At 43.4% G+C, this 24,415-nt stretch overlaps 1 protein-coding gene across 5 annotated transcripts in view; it reads right to left on the reverse strand.

The window, feature by feature from the left end:
• Positions 1-587: 587 nt before the first annotated feature.
• Positions 588-24,415, reverse strand: part of CASP7 (caspase 7) — a 40,525-nt gene continuing 16,697 nt past the window's right edge. For 4 of the 5 annotated variants that reach the window (XM_037805109.1, XM_037805108.1, XM_037805111.1 and 1 more), the window contains exons 3-7: positions 9,083-9,225; positions 8,487-8,615; positions 5,975-6,150; positions 5,461-5,590; positions 588-2,164 (exon numbers count right to left, since the gene is read on the reverse strand). In XM_037805109.1, coding sequence (XP_037661037.1) covers positions 1,941-2,164; positions 5,461-5,590; positions 5,975-6,150; positions 8,487-8,615; positions 9,083-9,225 — 802 coding nt within the window. In that variant the 3' untranslated portion in view covers positions 588-1,940. Of the gene's footprint in view, positions 2,165-5,460; positions 5,591-5,974; positions 6,151-8,486; positions 8,616-9,082; positions 9,226-18,652; positions 18,820-24,415 lie in introns of those variants that run through there. The other variant, XM_037805112.1, reaches the window with a different exon arrangement.

The raw sequence follows: 24,415 nt of genomic DNA on the forward strand, positions 1-24,415 counted from the left end.
CTTGGAATCATTTCTTTTCTTTTAATGAAGTTTATCATGAAAATAACTAAAGAGCTATTATTTTACTTCCAATTACAAAACATGTATGCACATTTATTTCTATGATAGGGACATTTAATCGGATAGTCTATTTTCCAAAGAACAGCCTATGTATTCTGGGACTGGTAGAGTACATGCCTGTTGATTCTTAATTCATGTCTCCACTTAAATTCTGAACATTTGGTGTATTTTAGATGGCAGGAAACCAGGGAAAATTCTAATAAACTGGCCCTAAATTAGTTTTCTTATTGAAACAAGATACTTTTACACCATGTGATTTTGTTGTCAAATGAATAAATGGCAGACCATCATAAGACGCTTTATAAGTTGATTAGCCCCTTATGTGAAGAGTGTTGCTTTTTCTAAGTGATTATTTACTTATTATTTTGAGTTCAAGCTTCAAAAGAAACACTATGTGTCACAAGAGGATCAGTACTTATTCTGCTTTCTCATTTTTCCAGTGCCATAAATAACTGCAGAAGAAAGCAAACCAGGAAGGTTAGGAATTAACCAACATATTTTATTCAATAAATATGAACATTTGCTTATTAACCAATTATTAGGTAGAATAAAATAGTAATTTATCAATAATTCAAAATATAACACCACCTTGGAAACAAAGTGCAAAAATTTTTGCCATTAACTGTTCCCCACTTATAGAATCAGAGGTAACAAAAATTTACTCAGAATAAGGCTTGGAGTCATCTAAAAAATCCCAAGGTAAATTTTAATGCTAAAACAGATTTTGTATATAGTGAGCAATACATAGATACCTGACAATTCATTGAGTAAATGATTGAAAGGATGAATTGCTGAACATTAGGATGTATGATTACTTATATTCACATTATATGCCAGGCTTACATCCATTTCTTGCTCTTCCCTTGCCTTGCTATTGCTTGCTCTGCTCTGTACTGCAGGAACTCACATATCTAGAGGCATGCCAGCTGGTTTCCAGATAGGGTTGGAATGGTAAGGTACTGGTGCAAGATTAGAGGGCAGAAGAGAGACAAAGCCAGAAAGCCAGGAGGTCTTTCTATATCTGACTTGGCTTCTGGCATTGCCTCCATCTCAGGCAGTGGCTCTGCCCTTGCCATGGCACCATGTGCCACACTCCATTCATGGTCCCAGCTCCCACCATAATTCTAGTTTCTGCGGACAGCCCAGCTTTGGACTCTGGGAGTCATACCTCCTCCCATTATCTTTATAGCTGAAGGTGTGGTAACAGCTTCTTGCTGCTTGGCTTCTCTTTCACCACCTTTGTAAACCAATTCCTGTAGTACTTTCCCTCTGTTGAAATACCTAGAATGGTTTGTTTTCCTAACTGGATCCTGACTGATATACATTAGATGCACTGACTTTTTTTTCTTCTAATGCATCAGGGCATTTTTGCATGAGAATCTGTCCTAAGCCAATAAAAAATCATTCAAACCACACCCAATACCCATTTTCTGCAGTACTGGTGAATGAATATTCTCTCAACTGTTGGTTTTGCCAAGCACTGGGATCCTCTTTGCCAGGTGCAAATATGACTCGGACTTTCTACCAATGTCACCACCAATCGCAGCAGACACAGTCAAGAGTCAGCTCAGGAGGTTGTTTTTGTTGTACATACTAAGTGCAATAACAAAATGAAAGAAACACAAACAGGAAATTAATCTTAAGAGAAAGTTACAAAGTTGTCAAATGAATAACATTGTAAAAAAAAAAAATATTCAAAATTCAGAGCAACATGAGACAGCACCAGAAAGTTCCTTCCCTGCTGGATCAATGAATTTTCCTGAAATTAAAATCCTCTAGAAGTCCCAGATATTTCAAGAGCCTCAGGAAAAAAAAAAAAGATTCATTGGCAAATGATTCATAGCTTCCCAGCTAGGAGGCACCAACGGGATGGTTCTTTTTCAGAAGTAGAGTTCCTTGGTGAGCATTGAGACCACACATGGGATCTGCTTCTTCTCATGGAAGTGTGGGTCATCAGACTGCGATTCAAAGTGCCTGGCCACCATGCAGTTCACCCTGGTGAGGATCTGCATGATCTCCAGGCGCTTCCCGTGCTCGTTCAGGATGGAGCAGAGGGCCTGCACAAACCAGGAGCCTCTTCCTGGGTTCCGCCATGAATAATAGCCTTCAAGAGGACAGAAAGGAGAAGATGAAACCAGCTGACTCTGGTAGCTGCTCCAACTCACAACTGAGAATGAGCTCTCAGTGTTTGGGGCCTTTGCCCCTGCTTTTCTGAAATGATTTCATCCTACTTTGCATGTGAGTCATTAATGAGAATTATGCTGGTGTGCTCAGGGAGCAAATCTCCTAGATTTAGAGGGTTGCACAGATGTGTTGGTATCACAGCCTGGAAATCGTGTAACAGACAACACTGGTAAGGACCAGTGTTGCTAGATGCCACAGAACACCTCCTGCATCAGTTCTGATGGAGGCACCCACAAGATACATATCAGATACCTCAGTGAGTGTGAGACAAGTCCATGCACATGGAGATTTCCAAAGGAAGTGCTGGAGAACCTACTCCGTAACTCTGGAACTCCTCACCACCCTCTTGGCTATTTTCTAACCCGAGCCTAGACGGGGATATGCAGGGAACCACGTGGAGAATTTTGAGATGTGTTCCTGCTATTTGGGGGACATGGATAACTAAAACCTGGCTCTTGCTGAAAAAAAATCTAGAGGCCAGAGACGGCTGAATGACCAACTATCCTAAAGGCAGAGCCAGGAGAGCCTACTGTCCTGGGATGGCCAGCACTGTAAGGACACAGGATGGCAGCAGGAGAGAAAACTGGCTCTTGGCTGTCCTGGGCCCTGTCTTACAGGACTTTCTGAGGGGCAAGGAGGCCTCAGCATAAAGAGAGTAACCATGTATGTAGGAGGATGTACAGGAGTTGAGGAAGGAATCACAATGTGTAACCAGGAACTGCAGGAGCAAGGGCCCAGGGAACCCAGGAACGCCTGAAAGCACCCAAGAGGAAAGCACCCAGCTGGCCCAGAGTACAAGAAGCCATATGACCATGGTCCTCGTGTCTTATGCCCTACTTCTTCCTCACATCTCTGACCCTGGGAGAATCTAAAAAGGGATCTGGCAAAGGGGAGAGGAGGTGGGAAAGCAGAAGGATCAAAGCCTCCTTCTTAGCCACTTGAAGGTCTCCAGCCTAAAGCAGATCTGACCTAGAAGTGGGAAGAGATTTCAAGCCAAGTCGGGGTCAGAGTTTTAGTTATTATCTCAGACTGAGCTTTCTGGTTGCAGTTTTGCAACTGTAATGTGACTTAAAAAGTGACCATAATATTGTCTAATATCTTAAAATAAACAGAAAAGCCAGAAGACCTGCTGGAGTTGTCATCCAAGGATAGGAAAAGATTCTGCCTCTGCCCCGAATTTAAAAGAACTTTGTGAAACAAAGTCAAGTTGTATTTGGTTTACATGATGAGCTGTACTTCTTCCTTCTACTGCCAACTAATTAAACTAGTTTGATAAGACATGGATCATCATTATTTATAGCAATCAGTTATTTCAGAAATGTACAATAAACAGAAATAACCTATCTGTGTGAAGTGACTGACGCGCACTTAAAATTCTTTTCTGCAGCTGGAGCATTCCAGCTCAGGGGAGCTAGCAGCTTACAATGAATTCATTGTAGAGTGTGCGCACATAAATTACCTCATTCAGTATAATAACATAGTGAGCTTGGCAAGTGTTACGTCTCTTTCATTATTGCCTCCAGGCTTGTGCCCTCCAATCCCATTCCTACAGGGTCTCCAAAGTGACCATTCTAAATTGCAAATCTCATCCTGTGACTCTCTTGCCTAAAATGGTTCCCTTCTACCTTTTCATCAATGTGAAGTTCAAACTGCTTAGCAGGGCCCACATGGCCCACCACGATGGGTTCCCTTGCCTTCCTGTCCAGTTTCAACCCTTGCCATGCCCTGCCACACCCTGTGATTCAGCTTTAAGGATGTTCCTGAGCTTTACCAAGAGCCCTGGGCCTTTGGACCTCTCGGCACTCTGCCCTTGACCCTGCTGTCTGATAATTTCAGGATTCAGTTACAGCTCCTCCTCTTTAGGAAAGCTTCTCATGCTTGCCCCTCCAGAAGAGTTCACATCTCCTTCTTTAGTTCTGCCGGACCTTGCTCAGAGCTTGTATAATCTTCCACTGGGTTTGTTTGCACAAATATACACTCCCATTACACTGCCCCCCTTTTATTTACAGTAAGACCAAATTATTCTCTATCTTAAAAGATCCTTAAAAGGTGTGAAGTTATCAGTGTCACAAAATCCCATCTGCAGATTCTGCCAGAGCCGGTTTTCCAACCACACTGACTTGCTGACTGTGGCCAACACCATTGTTTCAAGCACTTGACAAACCACTATTACAGCTGGAAGAATTCTAAGTTAGTGATAGTTTTTACCCGAAACAAAGGAAGGACTTTCATTGAACAGGCTCAGGCAAACATGGTGCTTGGCAAACGATGAGTAGGCCTGTTGATTACTGATACCTGGTACCTATTTACAGGCTGCCGTATGAAGTGGCCGAGACTAAGTCAGGACCCCTGGTCTGAGCTACAGCTCTATCAGGTACCAAAATAGATGGTATGTGACCTTGAGCACATCACTTACCTTCACCTGAACTCAATTTTTTTTAATCTATAAAATTAAGATAGCAATAATACATTTTCTAGCCATCTACACCATTATTCTAAGGATGATATGAGGTTAAAGTCATGAAAAACATTCTTTAAACTGTAAAGCGCTATAGGAAAGTTTGTTCTTGTAATTAACAGCAAGAATAGTAATAATAAATGAGAGAACTCAGCTTCCCTGGAGAGAAAAGTGCACACATCCCAGTGGCAGGCAGAATAACACCCTTCCCTAAAGATGTCCATTGTCCATGACCTAATCCTGGAACTTGTATGTTACCTCAAACACAGAGAGGACTCTGCAGATGTGATTAAAGTAATGGACCTTGAGATGGGGAGAATCTCCTGTATTTTCAGGTGGGCCCAATTTAATCACAGCACTCAAAATGGAAAAGCTCTCCCAGCTGTGGTCAGAGAGAAAGAAACGATGATGAACGAAGGGTCATAAAAACGTGAGGTTGTTGGCTTTGAAGACGAAGGAAGGGGCCTTGAGGCAAGGAATGTGGGTGACCCCTAGAAGCTGGAAAGGGCGAGGAAAGAGATCTTCCCCTAGGACTCCAGGGAGGAATGCAGCTGTACCAACACCTTGAGTTTTAGCCCCAGTGAGATCGTGTCAGACTTCTGACCCACAGAGCCCCAGGATAAATGTGTAGTATTAAAGTCACCATATTTGTGGTAAGCTGTTACAGCAGCAACAGAAAACTAATACAGGTCTCCAAGGCTGCATTTCGATAGTAGAATGGAATGGTATCTCTGCAGACAATGGACTTGACTTGATACCTGGAACCGTGGAATAAGCGAAGAGAAAGTCAGCTTCAACGGGAATCTTGTATCGGGGGTTAGCATCCATGTCATTGACAGACCCTGAGTCAGCCTGGATCCCATCATCTAACTCTGTCCCGCGGCAAGCCTAAAAATCAAAGCAGAGATCACCCCATGGAGTTGGGAATAGAACCGTGTGCACTGTCTACTGCTGTGTCCCAGTGCCTAGAACTGTGCTTGGCATGTACTAGGAGCTCCATGATAATTTGATGAGTGAAAGAATGAATGAATGAAATGACTATTGTGCGAAATTACTAAGCAAAGCACATAAAAGCAGTGCAGTGTCTTACAGAAACCTTCACAATTTGTGATCATGCTAATACATATGCCAACCGTTTAAAACGTAGAAAAACAAAACCCCGAATCTGCATAGCCCAACTGAAATATGTGTGGATTTGTGAAAATGAAGCAGTTCAAGTAATTGTCTAATCTTCTCCCATTTTAAGTTGTATTGGCCTTGAAGAGTGATTACCTGAATGAAGAAGAGTTTGGGTTTCTCTAAAAGGGTTTTGCATCTATCACCCCTAAAACAGGCAGTCAAATCCTTTATTGGTGTTATTCCATCTGTTCCATAAATTAAGTTTTCTTCTCCGTGGCTCAGTAAGATGCAGGCGAAGCAGGCTGATTTTGTATGGTCCTCTTCAGCAGCTGCAAGCAAACAATGTTAATACTGAAAAGTCAAACCGTAAGTCCTGTAGGACCTTAGACCTAGTATTCCCTTCCAGCCTTGCAGCTGCCAGTTATTGCTGGAGAGGCACCAGGGAGGGGGAGGGTGCAGCAGGAAACTGGGCCGTCTACAATTAGAGTCCATCCAGGACCAGTGGAGAGAAGTTAGAGAGAGGGAGAATTCTAGAATTCTCATTGGTCAAGAGGAAGTGAGCTCTGAGTGGTGGAAGGTCCAGGCAGTGTCCTGGGGCAGAGAGAGCATGGCCCTCCTGTTTGCTAGTTCTGTGACTCTGGGCAAGTCACTCAACCTTTTTGAGCTTGGGTTTCCTCATCTGCAAAATGGTGATATTAATAGTACCCATTAAATTTTTGTAAGGATTAAATAAGATAACTCACAGAGAGTACCTCAACCATTGTCTGCATGTAATAGATGCTCAAGAAATTCTAAATCTTATTTAGTATTTGCAAAGCAGTGTACAGAATAAGCATCATATAACTCTTTGTTAAAAAAAATAAGATAGAAATGCTAGATTTGCTCTCAAGCTATGATACTGTGGAGAAGAATCATAAACTGTATAGCTAGCTGGCCCAGACTGAACTCATCTAAGGTTCTGTGATTCTAAACTAATCACTAAACTGAAGTAACTAATATATCCTTTCTTCTTCGCTAGTATTAATGACGGGGAAAGAATACGATTTAGAATTTCTTGAGCATCTACTATGTGCAGGCAATGGTTGAGGTACTCTCTATGAGTTATCTTATTTAATCCTTACAAAAATCCCTTGAAGTAGGCAAAATTTATTTTATTGAGAAGAAAATGGAGTCTCAGAAAGGTTCTCTAACCTTGGCCCAAGGTGACTCCACCTGTTTGAGCCTCACTCTATTCTGGGGTGCTACAAGACCCTGCAGCCTCTTTGCTTCCAGGCAGAGCAGCTGTGGTCTCTCCTATCTAATCTTTGTGATGCTTTTGCCCCTGCACAGTGGTTCTGGATTAATTGTGGCATCAACGGCACAGGACAAGGGCAGTGAAAATTGAAATTCCTTCTCCCCTTTGGTTTATGTTAAGATTAGATGAATTGAGACACGAGTTGGAAAATGGAGTTTTGCCCTTACTGGCACCTATTACACATGCAGTGAAGGAAACATAACTGCTTTGCTGCTTTGATGGGACAGTGCACGAACATTCTACGATCATGATGTGCTTTCATCTCGGTTGGAATGACTTGTCTTCATGAGCACAGAACTATAATCAGGACAAGTCCTTATGTCTGTGTGGGTCACTATACTTTGCAAAGCATGTTCACAATCTCCACTCAGCTACTCTTTACTCCAACCCCAAGAGACAGGAATGGCTGGCACTGTGACCCCCAGTGCAGGAGAGCAAAGCCTCAGACGATCGGGTGCTTTGCCTAGCTGACGCAGCTGTTAGAACTCAACTGGAACCAGAATTCAGACTCTCCCTCTCTAGTCTGCCCTACCACGTGGCTTACTAGGCTCCAGGAGGTCAGCCTGTAAGATTCAAGTTTGAAGAAATTAGGAAAAGGTACCTACTTAAAAAAAAAATAAAGTGTAGGTGGGGGCTTTTCACTTTTTAGTTGCAAAGCTAAGAACAGCAGCAGTGATTTGGACTCTTTCTATCTACTGCCAGTGGGTCACTGTTTAAGCAGTTACTAGGAGATTATTTTCAAACACTTGCCCTAGATGCCAGAGCAGCAGCCCAGATGGCAACCCACTGGATAGGGTATCATAGAAAACACAATCGTTTTGGAGTCGGAAGGGCAGTGCACGAGTTTCACTTCTGCGCCTATTAATTGTAACCTTCCCTATGTCTCTTATCTTCTCTAAAGACCCATCCCCACATTTATAAAATGGGCATGTTAATATTCTATCAACACTGCAGAGGCTGTGTTAAAGATCTAAAGAAACAGTCGGTGAAAGTGATTATAAAAAATAAGGTATTTCAGAAGCATGGGAAACTATTATTCCCTATCTGCCACCAGGGAAGAGTTTACACTTAAATTCTGTTCTGGACAGAACAAAAAGAAATTCCTCCTTCCCTAGGAACTAGCTTTGTGAAATTGAGATAGTTCTATATAGACAAAATCTTACTGTAATTTGAGCTGATTTCTTTTCACGGAGATACCTAAGTTTCCTCCAAGAGTCCTGCCTGCCCCAGAATTATGGACTGGCCAGGAGAAAAGAGAGGCTTCCCATGCTGAAATTCCTCTGCCCTGCGAAGGTGTCCTCCAGAGAGCAGCTTGGATTCTGCTCCTCCCAGGTGCAGGAATAAGGCAGGGGAGGAGGGGAAAGCACTCACCTTGTTTAAGCAGGTCCTGCATCTTCGCACAGGAGCAGTCATTATAGACGACCACTTGGAAACCCAGCCTTTGGAAGCACTTGAAGAGGGCCTCAGCATCTCTGTCCGTCCCGTTCCTGGTGCCCATCCCTGTGGGAATCAAGCAAGGAGCCCCTGGGTGAGCAATACCAATGTAAATGCTCTGAGTATAGAGAACACCTTCCAAGACCCCATTTTAAAAGATCAAATGAAATAAGAAGCAAACCTGAAGATCAGGTAACTCAGGCTGGCTACAAAAGTTGAGCCTCACATTCTGATAACTCTCAGCTCCAGTCTAGGTCAAACAGCTCTTACAATCTCCCCTTTAGTCTTAGTTCTTTTGATCAAAGTCCCATGTCAGCTAAAACACATGGTGGGACCTCAGGCTGAAAGTTCCTGATTTCCCTGCACCGATTCCTAAAAATTTCCCCTGGACATACAAAAACCATCTGTGGAGGAGGTGTCTGCCACAGCAGATGGGCAAAGCGTATCTTTGATGAACATCTGATACAAGTCTTGATCCAAGTTGAAGGGAATGAAAGGAAAAAGGAAAGGTTAGCCCATGTCCAAACACCTACCTGTCATTTCACTGAAGTTCTTGTTGTTTATTATGATGCATTTGCCCACCTTCTCAAACTCCATGCTATACCGAAATTCAGGCTCAGTCTCTTGGTTCCGGATGGTCTTGATCGAGCACTCTGTGCCATTTTTCTTCTTCATCCTGTGGAAATAGAAAGCTGGTTAGGGGCCATGAAAGAAGTTTGAACAGTAATAGCCTTTTGGTTTTACTATTAGCATGAAAGGGGGCTCCCAAGAAAGCTGCCAATTATATTTGTGAAGAAAAGTGACCTGAGTGGGCAGGTGGCTCTGTGTAACTGTCATGTTAAAAAGGACAGGGTCCCTTGCTAAATTTCATTAAATGCCAAAGAGACGCAAATCAAAATCACAACGAGACTCCAGCCCACACACATCAGAATGGCTACAACGCAGAATAAACCGTGCTGGCAATCAGGTTCAGCATCTGGAATATCATACACTGTGGGTGGGAGGCTACTTCATACAGACTTTTCAGAAAACTGGCAGAATCTCCTAAAATTGAACTTACATATTTCCTATGACCCAGCGTCTCCACTCCTGGGTATATACCCAAAGGAAATGCAAACATATTTACCAAAAGATGGGTCCACATGTTCACAGCAAAACAATTTATAAACAGCCCCAAACAGGAAATAATCCAAATGTCCACTTATAGTAGAATGGATAAATTGTTGTATATTCATGAAATATACAATATACAATGAAAACCTTGTAACAACAAGAATGAACAAACCATGACAACATGAAGCAACATGAATAAATCTCACCAATGGAATGTTGAGTGAAAGAAGATACGAATTGAACTGTATCCCCCCAAAACATACATTCAAGCCTTAACGTGTAGTCCCATGAATGTGATCCTATTTAGATCCATGAAGACATCTTATTAGTTAAGATGAGGCCAAACTGGATTAGGGTGGGTCTTGATCCAATGTAAGTGTTACAAAGAGAGGAAATTTGAACACAGGCAGGAGAACAGTCAAGTGATAGAGGTGGATATTAAGTTATGCCATAAGCCAAAGAAGGCCATGGATTGCTGGCAAGCCACTGCCCGAGTCCTACAGATTCACACGCAGCATGGCCCTGCTGACAGCTATAGACTCTTTTGACATCTGGCCTCCAGAACTGTGTGACAGTAAACTGTTTTAAGCCACCCAGTCTGTGGAACTTTGTTATGGTATCCCTAGGAATCTAAGACAGAGGACATATACAAAAGGGTACATATTGTATGACTCCATTTCTATAGAGTTCAAAATCTAATCCCTGTATGACTCATGGGGATGAACTGGACCCAGCATCGTGGGAAACAGTTGTTGAAAGTGATTTGGTCTTCTTGACCAAAAGGGGGATGCGAAATGAAATGAAATAAAGCTTCAGCGGCTGAGAGATTTCAAATGGAGTCGAGAGGTCACTCTGGTGGACATTCTTACACACTATATAGATAATACTTTTTAGGTTTTAATGTATTGGAATAGCTAGAAGTAAATACCTGAAACTACTAAACTCCAACCCAGTAGCCTTGACTCTCGAAGATGATTGTATAACAATCTAGATTACGGAGGGTGACACTGTGATTGTGAAGGCCTTGTGGATTGCACTCCCTTTGTCCAGTGTATAGATGGATAAGTAGAAAAATAGGGACAAAAACTAAATGAAAAATAGGGTGGGATTGGGGGAGGTGATTTGGGTTTTCTTTTATATTTTAATTTTTTATTCTTATTCTGATTCTTTCAGGTATAAGGAAAGTGTTCAAAAATAGATTGGGGTGATGAATGCACAACTATATGATGGTACTGTGAACAGCTGATTATACACCATGGATGACTGTATGGTATGTGAATATATCTCAATAAAACTGAATTTAAAAAAAAAACATAACAATGCCTAGGTATCATCTATAAACAACTGATTCACAATCTTGGTGGTGGTACTGGTAACAAACAAGGTCTCCAGCTGATGTGAACTTCATGTTGTGGTTTTGTAGTATAATGTTTTAAGATTTTACCATTGGGAGAAAATACTTAATTATCTTAAAATAAAAATTGTACTTAAAAAAAATTCTAATCCATGGTATTAGAAGTCAGGTGAGTGATTTCCCTATAATGGGAGGGTTGGGGACTGGAAGGAGATGTGACTTTATTGGGTGTGGGTCATATTCTGTTTCTTGATCTGGGTGCTGTTTACACGGGTGTGTCAGTTGGTGAAAACTGAAAAATGTGTGCACTTTTCCATATGGATGTCATAATTCAATTTCCTTTACATTAAGGGAGGAGGGTGGGGGGACAATGCAATTAAAACGAGGTAGGTCCCTTCCAACCTCCAGGCACTGACTGTCCAGTTTACCAAGTGTGGCATTCGGGCACTGTAGTTGGAACATCAGATATCATTTAAACTATAGAGAAAAAAAAATGGAATGATAAGAGTTGGAAGTGGCTTTATTAGTCATCCACTTCAACATAAGCTCCACAAGGGAAGAGATATTTATCTGTTCTCAGAATTATTCAGTCCCAACACCCACAATAAAACCTGGCACATAAGTTGCTCAATAAATATTCGTTGTAAGAAGGAATGAACAGAGTTTTAACCCTCATTTTATGACTACAGAAACTGAGGTTCAGAGAAAGGCATGAGTAACTGGCCAATTCGGGACCTAGACCTCAGACTTCCACATCAGAGTTGCAGAACTCTATGCCCTTGAGCATTTGTTAAGACTGCTTCGTTAACCTTCTCCCAAAGTTGTCATCAAAAGGTGGAAGAAGCAAAGTGAAAGTGAAAATTAAGCCTGTTATCTGATCAATGTGGGTCCAAGGGTACTCTGAGTTTTGTCTCCATTAAATCTTATCTGCTGGAGTTTCTCAGAATCCCTGAAAAGACACAAGCTTTTCCTCCTACCTTGGTCTGGATTACAGATTAACTCTGTATGTCTAACCTTCAAATTCCTAATTACTATTTTCAGACTGCAACAGAACTTTATCCTCCACTTCCATGATATCATTTTATTTTTAAAAGAAAAATACCCTGAATCTGTTTTCCTACATTCTTTAGGCTTTCCCCTCCCTTTATTTTCTGTCTGATTTACAAGGGTGATGTCAGTTTTTCTTTACACTTCTTTCCTAAGAAAAGCTACACAAAAGAGCACTGGACTGGAGACCAGACAGAGCTCCGTGTCCACCTGCCCAGGCAGTGAAGTGACTGCCCATCAGAGAGCTTCAACTTCATCTGTAAACAGCTAGTTACAGAGAAAAGGGGAAGCTTTTGTGATTATCAGGACGTTAGATTGGATGTTCAGTGGCAGCAGGTCCTCTCTGTGGCTTAAAATCACCCTGTCCCCCTCCCAGGCCTGGATGAAAGCTCAGAGGAGACCAACATCAGAAGAGAGTTTCTGCACTGTTCAAGGACTTGCCACTTGGGGAGCAGCAGGATTTATTTACTCATTGCTACCCCATCCCATCCATAACCCTAATTGACAATGTCCTCTGTGCATGTGAATACACAGAGGGCCGTGACCTTGTTAGAACACTGATGTGCGTTTTCTCATTGGAGCCTGAGGGAGGCAGACACCACCCTCACCCCCTTCACGGACGAGCACTGGGGGCTCAGGGCAGTTGAGTAACTGGCTCATGAGTGGGCATGGCAGGTCTGAATCCAGGCAATCGGACCCCAGAAGTGGTCCTTTTGTCCACTGGACGATGAGGACCTCCAGTGGAAATGACAGGTGATGGATGGATTTCTGGCCAAAAACAACATGGGACAGGTCACCGACCTCCAGAGAGGTCATCCCACATTCCTGGCACCAAGGACAGTGGTTGAGTGACCGTTCAGGGAAAGCCCACTTAGTGATCCATCCTGGGAACCATAGGCACCTACCTGAATGTGTCAGGCCCCCCAGGCTGGGTCAGTAGCTGGCTCAGGTAAAAAAAAATGGTGCAAGTAGGAAAGCCAACCTTTAACCTCTCAGAACCAGATTTTCTCAGCTACAAATATGGGCCTAATTTTCACAGTCAGGATCACCTAGGATGAGGTATGTAGTATTTTGAAACTTATAAAATTCAAGAGAAAGTATAATTATGTAGCTACCACTTATTAATACCTGCCAAGTATGGGCCAGGAGCTTTATAGACTCATTGTCCCTCCTCAAAGCCAGGCTGCATTTTTTGGAGATAAAGTTCAGTTTCAAGCTGGGATGTGATTCCTGGTGATCTGGCCCCACAGTGTGTGCTTTCTCAACTGTACTGCACTGACTTGGTTCTTGGAACAAACACTGTCTTTGACACTAAAATTCAGAGGCAGGAAGTCGGGTATAATCTGTGACGTTTCTTGAACTGGCAGGCCCCGCCCTCCATGGAGCTGCCCCTTAACAATGACAACTTCAGGATGAGCTTCATCCAGCATTGTCTGCAGCTCTTCAGAAAATACCAGACGGGGATAAAAGGAAAGAAAACTGAATAGGTAAATAGGTCAACCATTCTGTTTTTCACAGTAAAATTCCTGGGTCCTGTAGCTAATTTAAAGCTATTCAAAGACCCTAACGGGGTCACATTAAGTCTGGCAGGTTGCAGGTCAGTTTATATACTAAAGCCCTTCAACTCATCAACCCAAAAGAGAAGAAAGAATCCTACATCTATCTTCTGCACTGGAGATTATTTTAAAACAAACTGTACAAAGATACATGAATAATAAACAAGCTGTGATTTTTTTCCCTCTAGGCTGCCATTAACCCATCCTGAATGATGAGCAAAACAAAACCAGCCTGATTTTATAAGAAAAACAGGCTCAGATATGTTACATGAAAAAGAAAAGGGTTCCACTTCTATCAGAATAGAATTTGGATAATCATCTGGTCAAAAATAAACACAAATGGGGAATAAAGATATAAACAGTTTAAAGAAAACACCTTCCTTGGTTACGAAAAGTACCTTAAAGTTTAACACAAAACATGATTCTTATCTCTGATAAAAATCTCAAAAGGAAGGTGAGGGAAATCTCCCTTGTCTATCCTGTCCCTGAATTGAACTCCTATTTTTCAAAATGAACTTAAAACTGCTTCCTCTTTCTGGGGCTGAGTCAGTCATTATTAATTTTTCCTACTAACCAAAATAGCTCTTTGTTAAACACAAGTCTTTCCAGACCAGAGTTGTGTACCAGAGAGCAACTATCAATTCCATCCCACTTAATTTCTCTTCCTAGGTAGAGCTAGCCTTGGAAAAAATCCATTTACAGCTCAAATTGGGGAAGGAAATCCTAATGATCAGCTTAAGACATGTACCTGGAGAAAACAAATAAAAGAAGGAAATGAGTATCCAGAAGACATCAGGAGAAGGCGCCAGGAAAAAAAAAGGCTAAAGTTCACTTCATATAGATATACTCTGCCAGAATGAGAGTTCAAGAGAATCGCGTCTGCCCCTAACAGCTGTGAGGCCTTGGGGAAGTGACTTTTGCCCGCCGACGCCTTCTCTCTCCCGAGAACTTTCTCCCTTTCACCTCCATTCTCCCATCCCCGCCACCCCGAGAGCCACCATCTTGGGAAGAAGTAATTTCCCACTCTGCTCCCGCCTCCACCCCCGGGGCCGTCAATGATTGGTCCAGGGGCACCTGACCCCCCCCCCCACGCCCCAGGCTAGACCAATCAGCTCTCTTGCCTGGATTTTGGAACTTGAATCGCAAGCGGGTCAGTCTCGCCCGAGGTGGCTAAAACGGGAGTTGTCGGTGGCTGTGTTTCACCATGTGGCCTGAAGGGCACAGATGACAGGTCAGCAATGAGGAGGCAAGGCAGTGCCAACAGACAGGGAGACCGGGAGCCAGAGGTGGCGAGCAGGAAATGTAGGAGTCCCAGGTTCCTGTCGCCTGCGTATTCTTTAAATATATAATTCAGATCCCAACTCCCTGCTTAACACCTCGCACCCCCCCGGACTCCCCATGGAACCCCTTTTCCAGGGTTTCCACAGGCCCTGTGCGATCACCCCTCCCAGCTTCTCTGACCCCGGTGCAGGGGTCCCCCCCGAGCAGGTTCAGACCAGCAGTGACTGCTTGCTGAGGTGCAGAGGGCATGAAGACCCAGGAACCCACAACCGGCGCACATCTGTAACTGTAATCAAAATCACGCAGTACTTTAAAAAAGAATGAGGAAGCTGTCCCGAAGGGGGTACTTTAAAAAAGAATGAGGAAGCTGTCCCGAAGGGGGACAGCTCGGGCAAGAAGTATGAATCACAGAACCAAAGGTGCAAAACAGGGAGAGCAGTATGCTAACTTCCGGGGGAAACTGAGAGGGAACTATGTGCTTGTATTTGCGTAAAGAGACTCTGGAAGGGTGGCAGGGGATAGCTCAGTGGACTCCAGGTGAGACTATGTGGGTTTGACTCCTTGCTCCAGCACATGGCTGAGTGACCTTGAGCAAGTTACTTAACCTCTCTGTGCTTCAGTTTCCTCATTTGTATATAAAAGAGAAAATATCTACCTCAAAGTTTTGCAAATAAGTTAATATTTGCAAAGCTCTTAGAACAGTAGGTAGCACAGAGTAAGTGATCAATGATTGTTATCAATTACTAATGTTGCTACTGTTTTATCATTAAAAGTGGTTATCTGTGTGATGGGGGTGAGGGGAAGAACAACAGGCAAGAGTGGGAAGAAGAATTTTTACCTTTTTTATGATATGTGAATGTATTATTCAAAACATTCGATTAAAATATTATTTACTAGTTAAAAATAACTTGCTGAAAATGGATTTCACAATCTGGCCCATTTTGAAGATTACTGAATGCATACTTTTTTGTGGTAACTGTTGAGGGGCTGCCTAGACACCCCACTTTTCTATCTTCCACTGTGTTTTTAATCTCTCCCCCAAGCCAATTAAACTCCCTGCTCCTCAATGCCTCAACAAGTACCATTTTCTTATCACTTCGCTTTACATATATTATCTCATTTAATCTTTACAACAGTTCTGTGAGGCATTAAACCCATTTTATAGAGAACGATTCAATTAGCTTGTCCAAGAACACGAAGTTAGTGGTAGAGCCCAGGTTTATTCTGAGGTCTAAGGAAGCCCTCTAGTTCCAGCATTTCTCACCTACGTCAAAATCGCCTGGAGCACTTGTTAACATTCAGATTCCCAGGCCTCGTCCTAGACCTGCTGAATCAGAACCTCAGGTCAGGCCTGGGCATTTTCCTTAAGATGCTCACAGATCAGGAAGTTCAAGGACCACAGCACAAGCCTGTCCGTCCACTGCATGGGACCTGTTGACCCTCACCCTTCTTTGCTGTCTCAGCTTTTGTCTTAAGACCTCCTCGTTACTTCCAGGGCCCAGAAGGTGGCCTCAGGTTCCAGTGAGACCTTCCCACTCCCATGGGGGGCAGGGAGAGCGCCAGCTCCCCCAACTGTATCAAACTCCACTTTCAACAGGGCACAGCCTTCCAGCCCATTGGCTCTTGGCTGGAAGGTTGAACAAGATATGCCTTGGGAAGCAAGGCCTTCTGGAGGGTGCTGTCAGCAGATGTCTCCTAGCTGGGGTGGCTGAACTGAACTGAACATTAAACTGAAACTACTTTCACAACAACCAAAATGCTCCCAGGAGAGGCCTCTCCGCATGCAATATCATCATTATTCTCCCTTAGGTACAACAAACTGGAGCCCCCTGCTGTGAGCAATAAATTCACCATCAACACAGTCAGGGGAGGTGACCCAGCTTTGTGGCCCCAGACCTAGCACCTAATAAAGAGTTACTACCTGTTGGGAAACCAACGGCTGGAGCCAAGCAGATCATCGGATAAACAACTGCTGTTGGACAGAGGAAGGGGCCTAAGGGCTCCGGGGAGATTTTGCTAATTAATTAACAAACTGCAGAAAGACGGCAGCTTTTCATAGCTCAGCACACAGGTTCTTCCAGGGGTGGGGAGCAGGGAGGGAATAAGAAGGGAAATAAGCAGCTTTCAAAGATCCATATTAGAAACTTCTTCAGCTGGTAATCATCCCCAGAGACCAGATTTTCTAAAAGTGGCTGTCCTCGTTGCCCCAGCTCCATGTGCCCTTTCTGCAGAAGATAACTGCAACATGTGAGAACTGCTGGTCACACAGACCCCAACAGAAAGAAAAGCAAGTTGAGCTTCTTTTAGGTACAGATCAATGTAAACAAGCCTTTCTCATGAACCGGACAAACGGGGGAGGAACCACTTCAGATATTTCTTAAGTCACCATGAGCAATTATCATTAATATTTTTATAATTTTTTTTTTTTTTTTTTTGCCTTACCAAAATCCCATTTACTCCGCAAAGTACAGATGAGAGGCATGGAAAGACACAACAAAATAAAAGCCGGCCAGGGGATTTACTTAAGCCAGCTTCTGTGACTTCCCTTTCTACCCCTTTTTTCTGCCTTTGCTATTTATCTCTGCTGATAAATCTAGCCTTTATTTTGACCTTTTTATATTCTGGAGGAAGGCTTTTGCTAAGAGCAGTATCCTCAGATGAAACCCAAGATTCATGTTTTAGAACCTGCTATTTTAAGGGTAAGTTTCAGGATAAACCAAACCAGTGAATTAAAAGTTCTAAATCCTCTTAAAAGCTCATGTGTTCCAAAATTGGTTGCAGATTATTGGGGAAAAAAAAAAATCTGGCCACCGAATCACTGGGTTTAGGATCAGACAGGTAAAATTGCAACAGCTATGATACCCTGGCAGAATGGCTTACTAAGTGCTCTTGTGTGCACTAAAACGCAACCAGAAGTTAATTCACAGAAGCAGACTGGATACGGTGTTTCCTAACCATCCTCATATTTCTTGATGCTGTATTTCCTCAGCACAGGTGACTATCACCATTCTCATTTTCCAGATGCATTCAAATAAGCTCACATCTGTTAGGAACCAGACAATGCCAGCATTGATTATCAGGAAGGAACAAGATTATCCTAACTGCTTAAGTAGATAGCCATTTATTGGAACCTCATTTTACAGTGTGAGACCAACTCAGTTGTTTTCACTACCACAAGTCAAGAGGCCAAAAAATTACAACTAACCTCTGCTGGTTACTTATATATTAAAAAAGCCTCCTTGAAGAGCCTACAGCAATTCATACCAGAAAACATTACAGGATAAAAATACTCTGCCTATTATACAAAGAAGTGAAAAACCTCAGAAAGTGCATGGTGAATTTTTGCAATCCATTTGGTGCAAGTATAATTTTCCCCATCATTGGTGAGGATAAATAGAGGTTTTATCCTCTTACAGATCCCCTGGGCTGTTGGAAACATGAATTATGCCTTTCTAAATTTGGAAGGGAATATAAGCATGCAAACTTGCTCCGATTTATTTTTTAAAACGTCTCCATGAATAGGATTCCCAGCCATTCTGTTTGCAGATATTCATCAGCATGAAAGTAAACAGACTACCAGGCATACATTTCCCCAGGGCTGTTTCATTCGGAACTAGAGCTCTGGTTTTTGTAGCTGCTTTGTCTAAATATTTTTGAGATGATTTATTCATGGGTTCAACATTTCAACGGAGGGCATCCCCATAGTCCTAATATACCAAGGCAGAGAGGAAAAGAAAGAGTGAAGGTGGTACCTAGCGTCTCCATCCACGAGCATCTCTCTCTTCATCAGAGCTAGGCTTCGCCCTTCGATGATGGGGAACGAGTTTCCTTCTTCTCTGTAATAATAAAAACTCAGCATGCTCGGCGCTCAGCAGGGGACAGAGGTCTGGCACAGCCTGGCTGGCCCTGAAGGCCTGTGACTGAATCAGCAGTGAGCTGTACCCTGGAGTTTTCCATAGGACCATTCAAACTAGAGCTGGGAAGGTCACGCTGGCATCATCCTCCTCTGCTGACTGCCAGAAATGCTCAGGCCCCACATCACTGCATCTCCCAACCCCAGCCCGGCTCCCTATGAGCGTGGGATCCACGGAACACACACACACACATTTCCATAAAGATGCAGCCAGTAGCACAATCTCTAAGGATGAAAAACTGGAACTACCCTAACTTTGCAACAATACGGGAATGGCTAAGCAAAAGATGAAGAATCAATAGACCACGATATTACAAAAGAATTTAAAATGAGTATATAGATGTGGTCAGCCCATGAAGTGCCAAGTCTACAATGAAGGCTGCAGAACAGCACACACATGAATTGAAAAATATATTAAGAAAATGGACAAAAACAGCAAGTTAGTCTATGATGCATGGGACAGTTCAAGTTCATTAAGTTATTTTCTTCCTTATAAAGATGCATAAGTTGGTAATAGAAATAATAGAATAAAAGACCACAGAGGCATACCAAATCAATTAATTTTCGAATGAGGCATAGAAATATTTTTCAATGGTCTTGAATAAAATGAATGATCCAGCTTTCCAAAAGCAACTAAGAAAATGTGAACAAACAGAAACCAAAATACTTATTAAACAAACTCTTGAGCAATGCTTTTCTCAGTTTCCTGGTTCAGGGTCACAGTCGATGAAAGGTGTGAGCTGGATGAAATAAGGTTATAACACCTGCTACGGGGGCAAACCTCCAATCACTTGCCATCCTCAGGTGTAGTAAGCTAGAGACAAACTCACACTATCCATTTTTCTGTAAAATGTAGCTTGCAAGAATACACTTAACCTTGGGAAACAAATTCAGTTTAAAAAGGGCTAAGCAGAAGAGCAGATTCCCTTTCCCCAAAATTATCACTTTCCATATTTCCATATTCCCCAAAAGGAAGAGAGACCTCTGACAATAAAAATTGACAAAGGATTTAAAAAAAAATCATCTGAGGGAAATAAATGGAGTTCTCTTTAACTAGCCTAATAGATTTAATGGAAGATACAGGCATTGATGCGTCTACTTTATGGCTGCAGAGTCCATAATTTACAACAATTAACATACTTCACTCTTCATCCATCTTTTCTACTTTGAGCTGAACAGTCTACACACCTGCCATCACAGATGCTTGCCAGACAGAAAACCATACGCTCTGGCAAGCTCGGGGTTTGAACATGCCATGCCATACTGCACGTTTCTTACTTGTGATCACATGTTCTTTTGGGAACCAACAGATAGGGTTTTCAGAGTACTTTCCTATTACTAGACTTAATGTTTCTAGACGAATCGTTTTTCAAAATCCCTTTTAATTGCTATGAAACCCTGATCATTTACTTGCCTTCCTTCCTTTTAGCTTTGAGATTGATTTTCTCCCCCTTGAGAACCTGAAGGTATTCTACACATGCAGAAGCTGTAGCTTCAGTATTTCTAAAACCTCTGGCTGTGTTTCCGTGGTGGGCGGCCGTCTGCTCCTGAAATGTGCACTTGGATCTCTTAATCAGAAAATCCACCTCCAGCCTGGTGGGGAACGGCTCTCTGTTCATCATCCCTCAGCTGAAGTGAAGCAGAAGGGAAGCAGTTTAAATAAAGAACTAAGTTTGCTGACCCACTTGGGTGGAAGAAAAAACCCCACTGTAGGTGGATTAATGTGCTCGAATGGCTCCGTGCCACTGTGGATGGAAGGGGAAGGAACCCTGGGCCCCATGTTAGACCTGGGTCTTGGGCCTTGTCCTGCCTTGTGACTATGGGCTTTACCTCTCTGGTTTTACTTTCCTTGTTTCTAACAAAGGGAACCAATAAATTACCTTTTAAGGAATCTTCCAGTTTTAACATTATAATTCTGCATTTTTTTCTCGTCAGATGCCTTCAGGTAATTTAGCAAGCTGACAATTACTGCATTTAACTCTCACTACAATTCCTTGACTACATATTATTATTCCCATTACACAGATGAGGAAACTGAGGCTCAGAAACGTAGAGTGACTTACTTGGCTATAATCCCTTGACTGGTGAGTGGTCTAACTCCAAACCCAATAGCTTTCTACTCTGCCACTGCTGTGCTGCTAAGTGATGTCACACTGCTTCAAAGACAGCATTAAATATTACTCTCCATCAATGGATGACTAGATAAACAAAATGTGGTATATCCATACAATGGAAGAGTATTCAGCCAAAAAAGGAATGAATGAAGTGCTGATACATGCTACAAGGTGAAGGAACATTAAAAATATCCTAAGTGAAAAGCCAGACACAAAAGGTCACATATTGTATAACATACAATTCCATTTATATGAAATATTCAGAATATGTAGATCCACAAAAAGAATACAGATTAGTGGTTGCCAGGGACTGTGGGGAGGGGGGTATAGGGAGTGACTGCTTAAAGAGCACGGGGTTTCCTTTTGGGGTGATGAAAATGTTTGGGACTAGAAAGGGGTGGTCATTGCAAAACATTGAGAAGGCACTAAACGCCACTGAATTATTCACTTTAAAATGGTTCATTTTATGTTATGTGAATTTCACCTAAATAAAATTGTTTCAAACAAATCTTTATTACTCTTGATAGACAAACTTGGGAGAGAGGGATCCAGTATTCTAGAGCCTGAATTTCAAGGCTTCTTTTATCAGAAAGTAAATGCCCTGGATATGCTTTAATGTCCATATTCTTTTAAGGGGCCCAGACCTGACCTCTTTCAATCAGTGAATGTGACCAAATGGCTTTCACTGAATCTGGAACATTTTCTTTGGAAAAAGTTAAGGTCTGCCTTCTTTGTTCTTTTCTCCAATTGCAAAGCACTGCTTCTTCTGAAACACTTTCTCCCCAAATGAAAAGGCAGGCCACCTGAATCTTTCTTATAATTATACAAATAACACATTTTTCATAGGGGCCTGTTTACATAAAACACTTACTGGTGGAGAAACCCAAGCTGCAGTCCAGGAGAAAGAAGAATTATAATCAAGTGGCATTTATTAAACACCCTCCAAGGGGACAAGAGCTGGAAGACAAAGATGACGTAGAGGATAAAGCCCACGTGATCTGAGCCACTGCCCTGAAAATAGTTGATCACATTTTGGAAATGAGCCTTTTCTCCTGCCCTCTTCACCGTGGGAACAAAACCTTCTGCAGGAGCACAGGGGGCTCCAGGAAGGCCCTGGGGAAATTCTTGGGAAATTGCTTTGCTACCTTGTTTTTCATTTTTGTTTAATTCTGACCTTAAACCACAAAAGCCTCTGATTTCACAGCCCAAGGGTTCCTGGGAGAGGACATCGTTCAGGCTGCCGGGCAGGGCTGGGCCTGACACCTTCAATGGACCCCATGGCCCGTGCCAGCAGGAGCGAACCCACCCGGTCCAAGGGCCTCCCACCTTCCCAGAACCTGCTACCGCCTGGCCTGACCACCACTGGCCCCAACAGGCAGGCCCTTCCAGTCCCCTGACAGTCCTCCGCTTCTTCTGACACTCAAGTTCCAACTTCTCTGGCCTTCTCCCACTGTCCCGTCCCCGGTCTCCTCTGGCTCCCAGTTAGTACCCTATGATTCAGCAATTAGGCATTTTCTATCCTTGTGCCTAAGCATTCAATAAAAACTTGGATTTATATCCAAGGCAGGGACCATGTCGTTAACTTGAATGGCAGGTGCTTAAGGGTTATGTTTGCATCAAGAGAGAGCCCTTTCCACGTCCACAAATGACACAAGGCCCATGTCTGATAAGCTGTGGCTTATTAATAGTAATGAATCCACCTATATTTATTTCCTTTAAATAATTTTTAAAAGTCAAATTACTTTACTAATTTAAAAAAATATTCTGGATAGTTTTCCTTCGTGTTATTCTGCTCCTTCAATAATCAGAAAAATGTTTCAAATACCTTTCTTTAAAAAGAAAAATAAAGAATAGTCTGGATTACTCGTGGCCCATGGAATGGAATTAAACAATGCTGCCCTGCCACCTAGTGGCACTGAGACAACAAAGCCAAGCCGAGTTTGAGGTTGGGAAGGAGCTGGGGCCAGAGCCCACTCAGCCTGTTGTGGGAAGGGGGCCCGCTCTCAGTCTCCCGGAATCCTGGCTGTCTCCAGGGGAGGTGTGTCAGCAGAGGGAAGGGGTGGTAGGGGGCCTACTGCCTCCTCCCTCCCGTGCCTGACAGGGTTTGGGCTACCTTAGAGAAGGGGTCTGGGGGTGGGTTGGAAGGAGGAAGGAGCTTCCTGGCCACGGCTCCCACACGGTGCACCCTGGAACTTCAGATGTGTGGGACACAAGGTGCCCCTGCAAACTCAGAGGGCCACGGAACGGCCGCAGCCCCTTCCCGATTAATAGGGATGCTCCTTTATGACCAGCCTCCCCAGTGCCATATCCAGGCCACCCAAGTTAGTTAAATGTTAGCAGAATGAAACATCCCAGCTAGAAACCTGGAGGCACAGGGGTTAAAGTGAAGGTGTTGCTGGGCCAGATGTGGCACCCTTTGCTTTGTTCTGAATCACACCTTAGAGTCTCACCCCATTATACAGTTAGTCCCCGACACCATCCAAATTCTTAGGAGGTCTCAGGCAATAAAACTCTGGTGGCAAGAACGGTCAAAAGAACAATGAAAGGCAGCAAATACTAGCACAGCTTTGCCATTATGACAACATAAATCTTACTGACAGAACATCGGTTCCTTGCCCCTTTTTCTAGCAGAAGTGCTCTGTGGTTACTGGATGATGTCAACCCAGTTCCCCGCGGGCTGCCCCTTGCCTCACCGTCTCTCTCTTCTTGCACCTCTCATCCCATTAGGTCACTGAGTCCTGCTGCTCTGACCTCGCAGACGTCACTGGAGCCTGGCTGCTGCCCTGCCCTGCCCCTGGTCCCACAGGCCTAAACCACCCACCTCACCTCATCTGGAGAACTCCAACGGCTCTCTCTGGTCCATTGTCCTCCTTTCTGCAGCTGCAGCGCAGATGTTTTTATTTTAGGCATAACTGTTCAAGTCACTCTACTACTTAAACCCTTAAGTGACTTCCACTGTCTTTGGGATAAATTCCGAATCTTCAACGTAAGCTGTAGTCAAGCCCTTCTATAATCAGGCCCCTGCTCATTTCCCCAATGTCCTCTCCTGCCTCACCTCCACACAAATTCCCGTCAGCTAAGAAGGGTCTGGGATCCCTTTTGCCACAAGCCTTCCTAAACCCCACTACCGCTGACTCCTTCTCATTCTCCAGTGTCAGCACAAATGGCAAGTCTCCAGGGGACCTTCTCTCACCCCCAAGACCAGGCTGGGTCCTCTTTCATTTTGCATCTACAGATCCCTGTTCTGCCCGTTTCTAACACCATCACACAGCAGTGATCTGTCCTGTGCCTTCCCTGCAGGAATGGAAGTGCCCAGGTTGACCTTGATCTCCACTGCATCCCCCGGTATGATGCAGGCTCCAGCACAGAACTGTGGCTGCAGAGACAGTGGGCTGAGAGCTCGGTTTGAGGGGCAGGTGAGTCCAGGTTCACATCCTGGCTCCGCCCCTCATCAAATGTGTGACTTGGTGCAAGGGTCTGAACCTCTC

This window comes from Choloepus didactylus, chromosome 15, assembly GCF_015220235.1.
Source record: "Choloepus didactylus isolate mChoDid1 chromosome 15, mChoDid1.pri, whole genome shotgun sequence".
Taxonomy (NCBI): domain Eukaryota; kingdom Metazoa; phylum Chordata; class Mammalia; order Pilosa; family Megalonychidae; genus Choloepus; species Choloepus didactylus.